The 15896-nt window shown below is 38.0% G+C and overlaps 2 protein-coding genes across 4 annotated transcripts in view; one reads left to right on the forward strand and one right to left on the reverse strand.

Annotated features, from left to right (window-relative positions):
* ARHGAP6 (Rho GTPase activating protein 6) overlaps positions 1-15896 on the forward strand; it is a 522948-nt gene that overhangs the window by 365059 nt on the left and 141993 nt on the right. The window lies entirely within an intron of this gene.
* AMELX (amelogenin X-linked) lies at positions 108-7463 on the reverse strand. 3 transcript variants are annotated; one of them, XM_023198724.1, is made up of 7 exons: positions 7408-7463; positions 6016-6081; positions 4034-4081; positions 2730-2771; positions 2597-2638; positions 1901-2326; positions 108-262 (listed from the first exon to the last, which is right to left on the reverse strand). In XM_023198724.1, the coding sequence occupies exons 2-7, from the start codon at positions 6067-6069 to the stop codon at positions 257-259; spliced, it is 618 nt and encodes a 205-aa protein (XP_023054492.1). In that variant the 5' UTR covers positions 6070-6081; positions 7408-7463; the 3' UTR covers positions 108-256. The 3 variants fall into 3 exon arrangements, with proteins under 3 accessions (XP_023054492.1, XP_023054493.1, XP_023054495.1); XM_023198725.1 differs by lacking the exon at positions 2730-2771; XM_023198727.1 differs by lacking the exons at positions 2730-2771; positions 4034-4081.

The raw sequence follows: 15896 nt of genomic DNA on the forward strand, positions 1-15896 counted from the left end.
TTGTATGACTAAATGAGCAGTTCCTACCTTATTCAAGAATACTCATTCATAATATATTGTCTCAAATGATAGGAAAATTTAAGTTTCAGTCAACACAAAGACATGAATGATTTTTAATGCATTTTATTGTCTGCTAATGGTACTTTTTTAGTTACAGAATTTGCTAAGTAAAGTGATTATAAGCAAAAATCATTGTGTTCTTGTGTCATTCCTGAAAGCAACTGAAGTATTCATTCCCCTCTCATATTCTGATCTTTTAATCCTGAAAAAAAATAGCAAAAGAACAGTTAAAATAATTTACAAATGTTCCTAGTGAGTACCATTTACAATAACATGTCTGGCTTCAGTTTTTTCAAAACAATGTACAACCATTTAAGCTGAACTCTATAATTTCCAAAGTTTCTTTGTTATTTTGTTGTCATTAGATATTAGGTGTCCATGAGGACTGCTTCCACCTTCAGGACACTTAAAGCCTATTATTTTATCATAAAATAACAATTGCTACCTTTTCGGGGAGTACTTCTTGCATGCCAGGCTCCAAGCTTATCATGCTATTTTGTTTTCCATAAAATTAACTCTAAGAAGCTATCAATGTTTATACTCAAATTTTACACAAAAGAAACTGAGTTTTAAAGAGTTCAAACTGTCTTCCCAAAGTCACCTTTCCATAAATAGCTTTGTCAAGATGTGAGCACATTATAAAGTTCATGGTGTTAATTATTAATAAAGAGATAAATAAATGCATTTTCTATGTACAGAGAAAACATGTGCCTTAGACTAAAATAGCCAATGATAGGCACCAGATTACTTGGGATTCAATCAATTTTCAAAAAATTCTGCCCCATATTTTCCATAAACATGCTCACAATTATGAAGCCATTTATGACATATATTATGATTTTTTAAATTCAGGAACTATGGTATTTATAATTGGATAGAGGCTTGAAAATAATCTGATTTTGTCATTTTCCCCCATTTAAAAGAAAATAAAACACCCATACATTTGAAGTAACTTTCACCATACTGCCTTCTCTTTGAGGGCAAAGCCAGAACTGGAACCTATGTGTCCTGGCTTCTTATCCTGGTCATTTCCACCTCACTTCTCTCTTCTTCTCAGTGGCAAATCATCAATAACATGTATAAATTGGAATTACAGTTGGATACATATACATGATAGGATCACATAATCTCGTATACATAGAAGTAAGACTTTATGGAGGTAGATTAAGGTTGTTTTGTTGACTATTCCCATTCATTTGTAAGAGCTACCTGTAATGGAAGATTTCATGCTAAATTGCAGTAACTTCTTGCTAAAAGCTTAATCATCTGTAGAATCCCAGTACAGAAAATGAATCTAACAGTATGTTTAGTTTAGCCTCCTCCAAGTTAGATTGCAAACTACTGGAAATGGGGAATCTTCCTGTAGGTTTTTGAAGAGATTTCCTGTCTACCTTTTGTAACCTGTTCAGATATTTGCACTCTCAAAATTACCTGCTCCCTCTTTTCTTAAGCCTTCAGTGCAACTCTAGCCTATTCTTGCTAGTCAAACCTTTGAAATATAAGGAAAACTGATATTCCCTTATACAGTTGCCTTTAACATTCGTGGGGTTTAGTAATATATATTTCTGTTAATGGGTTTTGGTAATATATATTCTGGTAGAAATTCAGTAATGGTAAAATTGAAACCTACCATAAAAACTGTGGTCTTAATTACCAAGCCATTTAGATGAATTTGTTTTTAATATAAAGGTATAGCATATTGCTTGGACTAATAGAATTATAGACTTGTAACTACTACAACTCTAGACCCTTGGTTGTCGGAGACCTTAGAACTCTGGGACCTATTTTGCTGTACCATTTTAACAGGATTTGCATTGTAGTGGCTTCAAAATATACTCACCACTTCCTCCCGCTTGGTCTTGTCCGTTGATGGCCAAGCTTCCAGAGTCAGATCAGGAAGCATGGGAGGCAGGGGCTGCATGGGGAACATCGGAGGCAGAGGTGGCTGTGGCGGCAGGGGCTGCATGGGGTGCACAGGTGGCTGGGGCTGCATGGGCTGGTGAGGCTGTGGCTGAACAGGCTGGGGCTGGTAGGGCTGCTGGGCGGGCGGAGGGAGGTTTGGCTGGTGGTGTTGGGTTGGAGTCATGGAGTGTTGGCCAGGAACGGGCATCATTGGTTGCTGGGGGACCACGGGCTGCTGAGCTGGCACCACTGGGATGTGGTGATGAGGCTGCAGGGTGTGAGTCGGGGGGTGCTGTTGGGACAGCACGGGGATGATTTGGTGGTGCAGCCATCCACCCATGGGCTCGTAACCATAGGAAGGGTACTGGTGAGAAACAGAGAGGCAGGTTTACCATTGGCTCAGGTGACTCCAACCAGAGAAGCAGCAGTGTTTTCTTTGCCATTATGGCTATAGGAATATTTTATTCATTTTTCCTTTGCAAAAATTTGTAACTGTGTACACAGATATGATTTTTTACAAACTAAATTTCCCATTAATGTCTGTATGTGGAGTAGACATGATATTTCACTTAATATGGGAATTTTAATGCATGCCTAATATTTTCAGGGAATAAAGAACAAAATATCTACATACCGGTGGCCTTATGCTCTGGTACCACTTCAAAGGGGTAAGCACCTTAAGAGAAAAAGATATTAGAACCCATTTGATTTAATTTACTTTCATCCAATATAGAAACTCACTGATGCAGTATGAAATATAGACTCACTAATGCAGTCCTGTCAACATTGATAGCCTGAGAATGTGAGTTCTACAAAAGAAAGAAGAAGGTAAACATTTTTCGGGTGTTTCCTGTGTGTCAGGCACTGTGTTTACATCCATCACACACATTCTTCATCTTTTCTCATATGCTAGGAGGCAAGTATTATTACTCTCACTTTTTAGATAAGATCATGGGGAATTAAAGAGGTTCATTAACTTGACTGAGGTTACAAAAGGAGTAAATCTGTTTAATTCCGTAATTCCTGCTTTTCATTGTGAGAGCAAAACAAACACAAAATTATGACATGATGTTAATTTCATTTTTTTCTTTGATGTCACAATGGGAAAAAGAGAGGTGCAAACACTGTCCCTCATCCTAGAAACACAGATTTACTCATCAGATGTGTCAATCTTTTAGGCTTAACAGAAAATCTTGCCTCAAATTCTTATTAACATTTGTCTTCAGCTTTTATAAGTAAATAAAATCACAGATTGTTACCTGAACCTGTGAGAGAAATAAGAATTTTATTCCTTTCTGAACAGTATATATACTTGGTTAGACTTAGGTTTGAGGATTCTTCATACAGTAATATGACATTTAATTGATACAAAAAAAATTAGTAAACTTGCTCATATTATACTTGGCAAAGCACTTTTCATGTTCATTAAGTATATTATTCTCCAAACAATATTTTGAAATATGGTTATTATAATTATTTCCTTTCTCCACATGAGGAAACCAGGGTTCCAGAAAGAGGAAATGATTTGCCCAAAGTCACACAGTTAGTAAGAGGTTGAGGAGAACCTCAAACCCAGTGTCCAAAACTCATGCATTCCATTGTTCTGCAGAGTCTCTCCTATACCACTTAGTCACTAATATTTCAGCAGAGCCAAATGAGAGACACACATAGAGTGTGACTATCTTAGAATCAGGAGTTTTTTGAGCTGGAAAGAGTCTTAAATAACATCTTACCTAATCCTTACATTTTACTAGCTGGGATAGAACCAAGCTGGTCAGAGTTGACTTTTTGCCCTATCATTGAGCCTCCCTGAGTGGTGGTTCATGATGGGTAAGCTTACGGCCATATTTAGGAGGAGAGACTGAGTCAGAGTGGCCAGGCAGGAGGCTGCTGGGACGACACAGGCTTGAGGCCAACCATCAGAGCTTAAACTGGGAAGCTGGTGGTAGGAACTGTAAAATCAGGACCACTTGAGAAACATCTGGGATAAAGAATCAACACACTATTCTTTACAGAGCCCAGGGCATTGTTAACGCAAACAATGGTCAAAATTAGTAAAGAGAAAAATTACCTCATAGCTGAAGTTGATATAACCAGGGTGCCCAGGATGAGGTGGTAGCTTTTATAGGGAGGAGAGGAGGAGAATAGAAAGAGAGAGGAAAGGAGAGAGTGAAGGAAGAGAAGAGAGAGGAAGAGATTAAGTCAATATGCAATTGTTCACATTAAAGGAGACTGAAGCTACTTTAAAAAAATCTATATAGTACAGAATATACTTGAGGTCTGTTTTTAGTTTGAACAAATGTGCTGTGTAGAAGAGGAGACCTCTTATTTTAAAGATGGTCCAAAACAGCTATATGACTGTTCCTGGGGTTATAGTCTTATGGTTGGAGACCTGGAAGCAGAAACCAGCACACATTTATTCTCCAGTGATCTTTGGACAACATCCCACCCCCATGCCCAGTGTTTTCGATGAATCCTACCCTATCCTGCCCAACAGTTTACTTGCTGATAAAACTCATCCCATATTGGGGAGAGAAGTGTGCTTCTTTTACACAATAAAGAAATATCAACAAGGAGAGAATTGTCTCACAAATGTTCCCTTGTAGATCAGGAGTTGGTCAAGTACTTTACATATCAAAGGGATTTCTCATAATTGACATGCAAAGTAAGCAACACATCCATACAACAAAAGAAGCCACAAAAGAAACCACAAGGTGGGAATGATTGACAAATGCCAGAACAAGATGGGTGGAGCAAAGTGGAAACATTATAAATCCCATGGAAAATGAAAGAGTTCATTTATGATGTTTAGGCCAATCTTTTTTATTATTCTGCCAATGGTTTTATGGCAGGAAAATTTTAAAGTTAAAAATAAAAGGCCACCTGAATGATGATATGAATCAGGACTGTCTATCCTCTCAAAAGTGGGGGCCAAGTGTCTGGTGCCTGGTTTGTGGAACTCTGGTTGTTCCTGGGGTCCAGGGAGGAGAGACAGTCATGCAGAAAATCTCCCTCAGATATTGGCCTCATTTAGGATTGGCTCTATTATATTCTTTAAAAATGCTCACATTTCATAGGAAGGTTTATTCATTCTCATCTGGATGTGAATGGTTTTAGTCAGGTCGTATACCCTCTTGATCAATACCAGCTTAGAGAGTGGGAAAAGGGCTGAATTTGTAAGGCAGGGACCCCTGAAGAAACTAGGAATCGCTACAATTCAGGATTTCAGGAAGTCAGAGCACAGAATCTTGGTTTTCTGGGTGAGAGAGGAAGAGAGGAGGCAGGCGTGCAAGCTTGCTGGCTTCTGGTTGTATCAACTGCTCTTTATTCCACCAAAAAGCAGATGCAGCCTGCTTGGCATGCATGTGATCTAAGTTCTCTGTCCTTATGCACCTGTGTCCAGACAGAGTGGGTCTAATGTCCTGATCTTTAATACATTTGAATATAAAATATATCACTATGTATTGGGTGTAGGCAGGATCCCAGGCAACCACAAAAAAAGCCACATACTTATCAGATGTACCCAAAGAGGTGGGGCCTCTGAGAACAGGAAGATGGCTCAAAAAGTGGATTCCTAGCACAAAAGTCTTACCCCTTGAGGGGTAACAGCAGCAATATGTGGAGGGCAGGAAGAGATTTGGAAACTTGAGAGGAACTGGGTTTTAGACAAAACTGGCATCTCTGTAATATTTGTCCAAAGCTGGTTAAGCACTTTCTGTGGAGACCTTTCAAGGGTCCCTTCCAAAAGCTTCCTCCATCTAGATGGGTGGTGATATTTACAAGCTAACAGTTCCAACAGAATCTCCTGGGGTGCTTATAAAAATGCGGAGTCCTGGGCCCCGGCCCAGCTGTACCATATCAGAATTTTTGGTAGAGGCATTTGAGAATCTGTCTTTTTAAAACAAGCTCCTGAAGTGTTTCTTCAACCCGGAGACGTATGAAGACATCTGATCTCATACTGTTTTAAACCCTAATTTCACCAACTGTGGGCAGATTTTTATTTTCAAGCTTGTGAAATTGGACACTGACTTATGCAAGGGGTGTTTTACTCACAGGCATGGCAAAAGCTGCTCCCAGGAGGCAGGCAAATAAAATCCAGGTCCCCATTTCTTGATAGTTCTGAAATGTAAGTCAACATCCACTTTTCTTATCTCTTCTGAAACTTGGATGTAATGAATGCTCCATAAAACACACATAATCTACATTAGTCTATTGCTAGTAAGAAGGATGGAGCCATTCTTTGTGAATTTACTTCAGTCATATTTGATTTCCAGCTCTCAGCCTATTTCATTGTTTGTGGAGTCACAATAGTGACAAAGATGCATTTAATTTAGGTTGAGGGCTAAACAAGTTACAGGGACATGAATGATCTATCCTCATATGACTTTGCATGCCATTTTCCTATGCCCATACAGCCCATAGTCATAGAAGCTAAATGGTATTTATAATTAATGATTAACAGAATAAAGTTGGCTCTAAAGGTTGGGAAGATCATCAAAGTGCACAGTATTTTTAATTTTAGAACAAGGAGGCACAGAAATGTCTCCTGCACAGTCTACCTGGGCACTGCTACTGTTAAAAACAAAGACTAATCATTTGAGAAAATATATTAATTTTCCAAGATAGTAGATTTTAGTTCCAGAAGTTCCTATCTATAGAACTTCAGGCAAGACCCTCCAGTAACATCTCTGAGCTCCAGATTGTGGAGCAAAAGATGTGGCTGAACTAACAGGAGAAGATAGTACTAATTTTATGTGATTTTTCAATGAATTTTGAATACTTTCTGCCTCAGAGGTTTCATTTTCTTTCAATGGAATCTTCGTTTTGTTTGATGTTTCTCTGTAATTATTCTACAAATAAGACCCTTGGGACATTAATCAAAATAGGTCATTCTAAAATGTGCACATTGATTTGTGGCACAAATTATTGACTAACTTGAAAAACTGTCAGAAGAAAGACCTTAAATTTTGTATAGGAAGTGAATATTACATGTAATTATGCTGCCTATGAAAAGTACACTGAAGTTTTCTAACTCCTAAATTTGTTGTTGTTTTTTCTTTGTTTGTCTGGGTTAATGAGAAAAATCACTTCATTGATGGTTCTATTTTATGTAATTAAAAAGCTTTTCAAAGTAGTAGATCACAGCCTGTGAAAGTATTATTTTTACTTTAAGTGATAATTAACTAAAATAAATATTTTACTGTGAAATGTGGCCCAACAAAGAGCTTTGGAATTAAACAAGCACTTTGTTGCATTATAAAGTAAAAAAAAAAAAAAAACATTTCAGTAATCAGAGTTTAATTTAATTATGGGCCAACTAAAAAGTAACTATTGATGGCATATAGTATTAGAAATGTAGAATACGTTTGTATCTTTTAAAAGAAATGCAGAGAAAGAAATAAGCACAATAAAAAGGGTATCAAATTATAAATAAAATCCACATACCTTTGAATGTATTCAGTGCAAGTTTCTGTTTGAAACTCAGGGATGCTTGATCCTTTAGATTTCTTCCAACTACAAGCTCAATTTATATCATTCATGGCATCTATAACAACCAATCCGGTTTCTAAAGGAAAAATGTGTTGAGTATAACTAAAAATCCCTGTATCATGATTTTTTAGAAGCTATGATCAGACATAAGGCTGTATGTTGTGATTAGTGCATATGGAATCTTTCATTATGGGCAATAATAGGTTTAACAGGCAAAGAGTTTCATCAGGCTATTTTGAAGTCAGCAAATTAGTTGACTGCACATGTTGATATATTCAGATTTATTTTTCAGAAGCTCCTCTGCCATCGTCTTTTCCTCAGTTCTAGCAAACAACATTGTTCTTTACAAAAAATCAAGCTAGGTGGTTGAGATTCTCTAGTGTAATCTGAATATCCTCCAGGATTTTTGCAGCCCTTTCAGATCAGGAGAAATTGATTCAAATTCCCATTTGGGTAAAAACCTAAAGCTCTCTCTAGTATCTCTCTGAGGAATTACAATTTTGGGATCACCACTGCTCTATTTTCTGCTTGCATTGAAGGTATTTTTCTCTGTTCCCTGTGGCTGCTCCTTTATCACCACTCTGGTGTCCACCAAAACAGAGGACAAAGCCCCTTCTCGTCCCCATCCTGAAACCGATCTACCATAAAAACAATCAGGAACTTAAGGTTCTTGCAGTAGCAAAACTTTTACTGATGATCTATACTACAAGGCAAGGAGTGCACACCAGACAGCACATTTTAAAATAAATTTTGTCTTTTACAAACAAACTCATGTCACAGGGGATGTTGTCCTTTCCCTCCCATCTCACAGAGCAACTTGGCCTCTCAGTATGGCCGCCCTTCTTTGCCCACATCCTTCTGGCCCAATCCCACTTTCTCATACAGGCAAACCCAAATTCCTCTCTATTTTCCAGAGCCTCTTAACTGTCTGGCTAGCTACTTCGTTTCCATGTTCTCAGCAGCCTCTCCTTTCCCTAAGCAATAACCAAAGCTATTCACTTTCTAAAAGAAACTCTGATCATCTACCTATTAAATTCATGTGTGGTTTACCCCTCTACCTTGGTATAACACGTGAGTTTTTTTCTTTTTTTCTGGAATTTGATTAGATTGATCTAATTGAGCAAATTTGTAATTAGTGACAGGAGCTAACTGACGAGTCATCCATCAATATTAGATCAATAAAGGAGGTACTGAATATCTACCCAGATACAGTTGATGCTATACCTGGATCTCTTTGAATACTCAAGTAATATTTATAAAGTTTGTACATAGACATATATGTTTATATGTATATATACAAATTACTTAGCCTGTCTGAGCCTCAATTTCCTGATATGTAGAATGAGAATAATAACAGAACCTAGCTCAGGGAATTAGTGTGAAAAGTAGATGAGCGACATCTCTGGGGAAATGGAAGGCTATTTATTACTCTCCCCAACCCTGTCAGCTGGCATACAGTAAATATTTAAAGAATGCTAATAAACAAGATTCCAAGATGATCTTTGGGGATAAATCAGTAGGGATGAACATTGCAAAGAAAGGTAAGACCTTCCAATCAGGGAGAGAGAGATTGCAAAGAAGGAAGTGGAAGATTGTAACAGGTAAAATGTATGTATGAGAAGAAACATGGAATATGATTCTAAAACCACATGTCCTCAGGATTTGCATTTATTTATGAATATATTTATTGGTGAATTTTTAATCAGAGACAAGAAGGATTCCCTTTGAAAGAAGCTGGAAAATGGACCTTAGGAGGATTGGCAGGGGTGTACAGCAAGGTGGTAAGGGAGAGGAAGGAAAATGTGGATCACGTTATGTTCACTTTCAATCTTTTTCCCCCATTTTCTATAACTACATATACTGGAGTGCCTGAAAGGACTCAGGATATTTTTTTTCTACAAAGTTGTGGGTAATCTCTACTAATGAAGTCAATGATGAATTACTAGTGGCCTTGTAGTTTTAGAAAGATTGATCTTAACACTTTTTCTCACCTTTTAAGAATGAGAGGATGATATATTTGGCCATAATGATCAACAGGATGCTTCCTTAATGTGGCATTAATTCCTCTGGACCACTGAATAGTGAGTTACCGCTAATTCACCATGGACAGTTGAACAAGCTTTGATGGCCAATTCCATAGAAATAATTGATTTTCCCCTACTGCATATCCTGAGTCATAGGACAGTAAAATATGGATCTGTGTTTGAAATCTCTTCCACTAATTTAGGCCCCTCTTACACAGCTTAAAAATTGCTGAATGTTTTTGAGGAAAATGAAATTTCAGTTGAAATATTTTTCCTATAAGCAATTATTTTATTTATGAATAAATTGACTGCATAAAATAGTTCTTTTGCTCATTTTTTGTAGTAGGTATTCTTTTTCTTGACTCGCAGCCCAGTACATTTTGCTGTTCTCACAATGCTTATGCTAGCAACTTCCCTGCTTCTAATTTGCTGCTTCTAATTTATAGTATGCTAGAAAATCATATGCCCAAGCTTGTTAAAGTATGGATGAACTGAAAGTAAAGGAACACTCTAAGTGGGGCTGGCCTGGGAGGGCCTCATCTGTGAGAAAAGCAAATGAATTTCGGTTTTGTGACACTTATTTTTGACTGCTGGGAGGGTGTTTGTTTTGTTTTGGAGTTCCTCTCCATTGACTTACTGCCTGGGTTTCAACAGCACTTGGGGTATGAGGGTGGTCTTTGGATAAGTCAGGTATTATGAGTTTGAAAAGCCTTTCCTATCATCTATAAGAGTTCAACTCTTGAGTCTTCTTTTAAAGCATCCCCAGGGTTGACCAATATTCTAGAATAATTTCAACAGTGAGTCTTCTTAAGTAGCTGGAGCCAACGCTGGCTTTTAAATATTTTCTCTGTAGATGTTTACTTATAAGAAAACATCATTCTCTAGGATATTTGTTTTTTTTTTTTTTTGCTGGGGTAGAGTTGGAGTTGTATGATCTTCAGATCTTAGGCACAAAACCACTGAGGAATCCCAATATACATTGTAACTTTGACTCCATTGCAACCCTTAGAAATCACGTACTGTGTCTTATAGTTTCTTGGGTGCTCCTTGGTACCTAGAAAAAGCTCTTATACAAAGTAGGTGCTAGATAAATGTGTTGATTAATTAATGAAAATGTAGAAAAGTTTTCCATGACATTGTAAATATAGAAAATGTGCAGCTGGAAACCATCATTCTCAGCAAACTGTCGCAAGAACAGAAAACCAAACACCGCATGTTCTCTCACTCATAGGTGGGAACTGAACAATGAGATCACTTGGACATGGGAAGGGGAACATCACACACTGGGGCCTATCATGGGGAGTGGGGAGGGGGGAGGGATTGCATTGGGAGTTATACCTGATGTAAATGACGAGTTGATGGGTGCTGACGAGTTGATGGGTGCAGCACACCAACGTGGCACATGTATACATATGTAACAAATCTGCACGTTATGCACATGTACCCTAGAACTTAAAGTATAATAATAATAAAAAAAAGAAAGAAAGAAAATGTGGATTCTGAAAGAAATCCTACAGTGATTTAGATGGACCTTTTTAATAGCTAAGATGGATAATTCAGTATCGCTGTCAACTGCTCCTGTGGATTTTTGTGCAAATGACCTCTGATAAGTACCTGAAAAGGGAGATGCTGTAAAAGTGCTAGGATCTATTATCCTAACATTCTCATTACATTTGGCTCTGACCTCTTAGTTCAAATTATAATATACTCCAAGCAAATACACTATGATAGATAAATTTGTGGTTTGTTTTCTTTTTTCTTTTCTTTTCTTTTTTTTTTGTGTCTATCCAAATCCTTCACATCTCGGCTCACTGCAATCTCTGCCTCCCGGGCTCAAGTGATTCTCCTGCCTCAGCCTCCTGAGTAGCTGGCATTACAGGCACATGCCACCATGCCCAGCTAATTTTTATATTTATATTTTTAGTAGAGACAGGGTTTCACCATGTTGGCCAGGATGGTCTCGATCTCCTGACCTCATGATTTGCCTGCCTCGGCCTCCCAAAGTGCTGGGATTACAGGCATGAGCCACTGCGCTTGGCCTATGAAGTAACATTTAAAACAAAATGTCTACCAATAGTGGGGCTGGTTCAAATTGATTATGGCACAAATAGCATTCAAGATGAGGATGTCACTCTGTATTTGTCAACATAAAAAGATGTTGGTGACACATTGTTAAGTGGAAAAATAGGTTTTTTAAAGTCCCCTTCTCTAATTTTTTTCTCCCTCCCTCCCTGCTCTCCCTTTTCTCCATTTGGGGAGATATTCACCAAAAGACTAACAGTAGTTATCTAGGGATTCCTTGAAAATCTCTGGGTAGCCAAGGTTTAAATTTATTTCTTTTAAATAGTCTGTGAATGCAACAAATGCGGGGGAAATACAAGAAGTTTGGAGTATGATATTTCTCATTCACATTCAGCAAGAGAGATGAGTAAGTGATAGTGCTACTTGCATAGGCTCTGGGTGTATCCAATGTTCATTCTTAGGGGGAAAAAAGGTTGAACGTAAAATCCAAGACAAAAAAAAAAACCCATGATTTTTTAAAGTGAGAGAGCCCTTTTAAATCATGAGTAGGAAATATTTTAATAATATAAACATTCACAGTAAGAGTTCATACAACTTGTAATTTGAAAATTCCATAGGTATTTGCTAAATATCAGGTGGAACAATTTTCAACAAGGGAAATTATATGCAGTTGAAGAGTGTGTTGTTTGGATTATAATTAACTGGTAACTGTCAGGAGTGAAAATGGTACATCTGTGTTAAAAGAGGTAGGACAGTAATGTAAAAACAAGCATTTTTATTCCTGTTTATTGGGTAAAATACACCAAAGTAAGTTCAACTTTCCTGCTGAGGTTCGGTGGAGACATACACAGATCAGTAGTTTTTAAAAATATTGTTCAACCATAAAATGGAATGAAGCACTGATCCATACAACAACATGGATAAACCTTGAAAACATTACATTCAGTGAAGGAAGCCAGTCATAAAATACCATATACTGTATGACTCTATAGGAAATGCCAAGAATATGCAAAATCCATAGAAACAGAAAGTAGATTCATAGTTGCCAGGGGTTGAGGGAAGCGGGAAATGGGGAGTTACTGCTAAGGAGCACCAGGTTTCTTTTTGTGATGATAGAAATGTTCTGGAGTTAGTGGTGGTGGTTGCACAATCTTGTCAATGTACTAAAAGCCACTCAATTGTACACTTTAAAGTGGTGAATCTTATGGTATATGAATTATATCTTAATTTTTTAAAAGACACATATTAACAAATATATACGGTATAGTATCAGCCCTCAAAAAATTTACAGCCTTTATACATTATGTAAAATATAGATACATAAAAGGCTAAACACGGTGTAATGGTACAGAACAATAGTGTAAGGGTTGCCCCATGATGATAAAGTTGATGATGATGACTATGATGAAGATGAAACTAACCTTTATTGCCAGCCTTGGTTCTAAGCATTTTACATGTTTAAATGTTTATTGGTCACCTGCCGCATGCCGGGTATATTCTAGGTTTATGTTTTACATCAGTGATTAAAACATGCAAAGACTCCTACTCGCAGTGTCACAGAAAGCAACTATGAACAACGGATATAATAAATAAGTACAGCAGAAGAAAAAGCCTATGGAAAAGGAGTAAGTAGAGCAGCTAAGAAGGATTAGAAGTAGTGAGTTGCACATTTCAATAGCGTGGTCAGTTTTAAACAATTTCTTGAAGAAGATGAGGTGTTCACCTGAGCATCTCTGGGATCAGCACAAAGACACCAGCATGGAAATGGCCCAGTGTGTTAGCTAGCTGGCAGGAACCCAGTACTGCTGGTATGGTGCAAGGTGGAGGGCATAAGAGGAGCTGAAGGCCAAAACGTGACATCTTCTCATGCTTCCATGATCTTAGCAATTAAATGTAGAATTCCTTGCCTAAAATAATTCTATTGTTCATTGTGTGCCAGGGGCTTCAGGGTTTGGAGATGTGAAGGATTTGGATAGATATAGAGGCCATTTCCTCATAGGGCTGAGTCATTGAAGTAAGAGAAACGGGAATGGGCAGAGCATGCTTGGTGTGCAGAAAAAGACCAGCTAGGAGGCAGCAGAGGTTTTAGGTAGAAAAATGGCAATGGCAGATGGCTGTTGGGAACAGAGAGACCCTGAATGTTGGACAGGGAAATCCACTTGTGTCCCCTCTGCAGTGGCAAAGCACTGAGCATTTGTATCCACTGTCCTTGCTTGCTAGGGTTTCTACAAGAAAGTTCATCTGGAAGCTCAGACTTGTGTCAAGAATGAGAAGGTAGAAACACAAAGCAATCAGATGACTTGGCTGTCTTCACATCACATTGAAAGCCAGAGCAGATGCAAGACCCCTGGGCTTTGGCCCTGGCTCAGACACTATTCACCCACTTGCTCACAGATGAATGAGGCATATCTCAGGGCCCCAGATAAAATGATAACATTATGAGAGCAACTGGAAATAGATAAGTTCGTAAAAATAAAGAACATAATGTTTTTTCTGTGAAATATAAGGTTGCATTCAAAAACTGTTACCAGAGAATATTCTCCAGAGAAACCTACAGCTATTCAAAACTGCTCTACAATACAAGCTTTTGTTTATAAGAAATAAAAGTTAGTTAATGAAAGTTCTATAAAAAGTGATTTAATAACTTTATTAATACATAATTCACATACTATAAAGTTCACATATTGAAAGGGTACACTTGGGTGGGTTTTAGTATATATATATATATTTTATTATTATACTTTAAGTTCTAGGGTACATGTGCATAACGTGCAGGTTTGTTACATATGTATACTTGAGCCATGTTGGTGTGCTGCACCCATCAACTCGTCAGCACCCATCAACTCGTCCAAGTTTGCCACCATCACCATAGTCTAGTTCTAGAGCATTTTCATCACCTGAAAAGAAATCCCATACCCAGTAACAGTCAATTCCCATTCCCCTCCCCTTAGCCCTAGACAACTACCAATCTATCTCCTGTCTCTATGGATTTGCTTGTTTGGGACATTTCATAGAAATAGAGTCCTACAACATATGGTTGGAAAATGGGTCTCTGAGAACCTCTACAAAAAGGTTCCTCAGTGTTAGCACTCTTGGCATTTGGGGCCAGATAATTCTTTGCTGCGGGATGTTTAGCAGCATCCCTGGCCTCTACCTTCTAGGTAGCAGGCCACCCTCCCTCTTAGCAGCAACCACCCGCCCTCTTAAGTTGTGACTAACCAAAAGTTTCTCCAGATATCACATATGTTTGGTGGGGAATGAGGGGGCAAATTTGCCCCCAGCTGAAACCCAGAGATTAGCAGTTACCTAAGAACTGAGCTCGGTGTAGGGTTGTATAAAGTGAGGTGTGTGCCTGGACCCAGGGTGCTGTTGTGGAAAGACAACTATTTCAGGGTCTGTGAAAGTCCAAACTTTGTACCCCGAGTTCCAAAATTCTGTGATTCGTTTAGAAAATAGGACAGAGATGACTAGGGGCAAGAGGCACAACTGTTATTTAGATGAAGTTATTGTTCAAACAATAGCTGGTGGGAAAAAACACTCATTTTTTCGGTCACTAAAAGAGATAGAGGGTGATGAGTGCACCAACATCTCACAAATCACCACTAAAGAACTTACTCATGTAACTGAATATCACCTGTTCCCCAAAAACCTATGGAAATAAAAATAAATTTTAAAAGATAGAAATTATTATTTTAAAATTAAATACTGTATGCCAGTGGTCTTTATCTTCCTTATAAAGGACTGGAATCATGGTGTCAATAATTCAAAAAGTGTCTGAATTTGGATTTGGGCTGTTTTATGTTACAACAGTAAGAATTAATGGTTCTCAAAGAGCCTTACTTAAGTCAGCTTTAACATTACTCTGCAGCCTATAAACACCCCTTGAACAGAAAAAGGAAGCATGAAATTTGATTTATACCGTAGGTAACAAAAACAAGTGGGCAATCACAGTATGATCATACCCTACTAATCTAACTTAGTCTCAGGAATGGAGGAAAAAGAGGCAGCACGTGGACTTTAGAAATATGTAAATTTCAGAAAGTATAAGTGTGACCTCTTTTCTTTTCAGAATTGTGTAAGTAAAGGAAGCTCTCATCCTCCTGATAAATCCGTTTGTAAATAAATGGGCTAAAGAAATCATGACTATGATCCTTTCTAGTTCTTAGGATCTGTCCTGCTCAAAGTGGGAATCACAAAGTGCTTGAGGTAATAACTGGTATCTTTGTTTTTCTCAGTTTAAAGGAAGTGTTCTCTCAAACTACCTTAGACTGTGCAGCCTTGACCCTCTAGGACTTGATGCCCTGTGTATGGCATTGCTATCAGATGCAAGTTAGTAAAACCAGATTGTGTTTACAAGTAGGTTGCCATTATATAGTGGCTTCTCTGTAAGTACAAAAT

This window comes from Piliocolobus tephrosceles, chromosome Y (genome assembly GCF_002776525.5).
Source record: "Piliocolobus tephrosceles isolate RC106 chromosome Y, ASM277652v3, whole genome shotgun sequence".
Classification (NCBI taxonomy): domain Eukaryota; kingdom Metazoa; phylum Chordata; class Mammalia; order Primates; family Cercopithecidae; genus Piliocolobus; species Piliocolobus tephrosceles.

What these genes read in the sequence shown, in the direction of transcription:
- AMELX (XM_023198724.1), bottom strand. Translation starts at nt 6,069, where the DNA reads ATGGGGACCTGGATTTTATTTGCCTGCCTCCTGGGAGCAGCTTTTGCC. An exon ending in GAGCAGCTTTTGCCATGCCT is followed by an intron (nt 4,082 to 6,015) that starts GTGAGTAAAACA and finishes TCCCTATAAAAG; the next exon opens with CTACCACCTCATCCTGGGCA. An exon ending in ATATCAACTTCAGCTATGAG is followed by an intron (nt 2,772 to 4,033) that starts GTAATTTTTCTC and finishes TTTCTTTTGTAG; the next exon opens with AACTCACATTCTCAGGCTAT.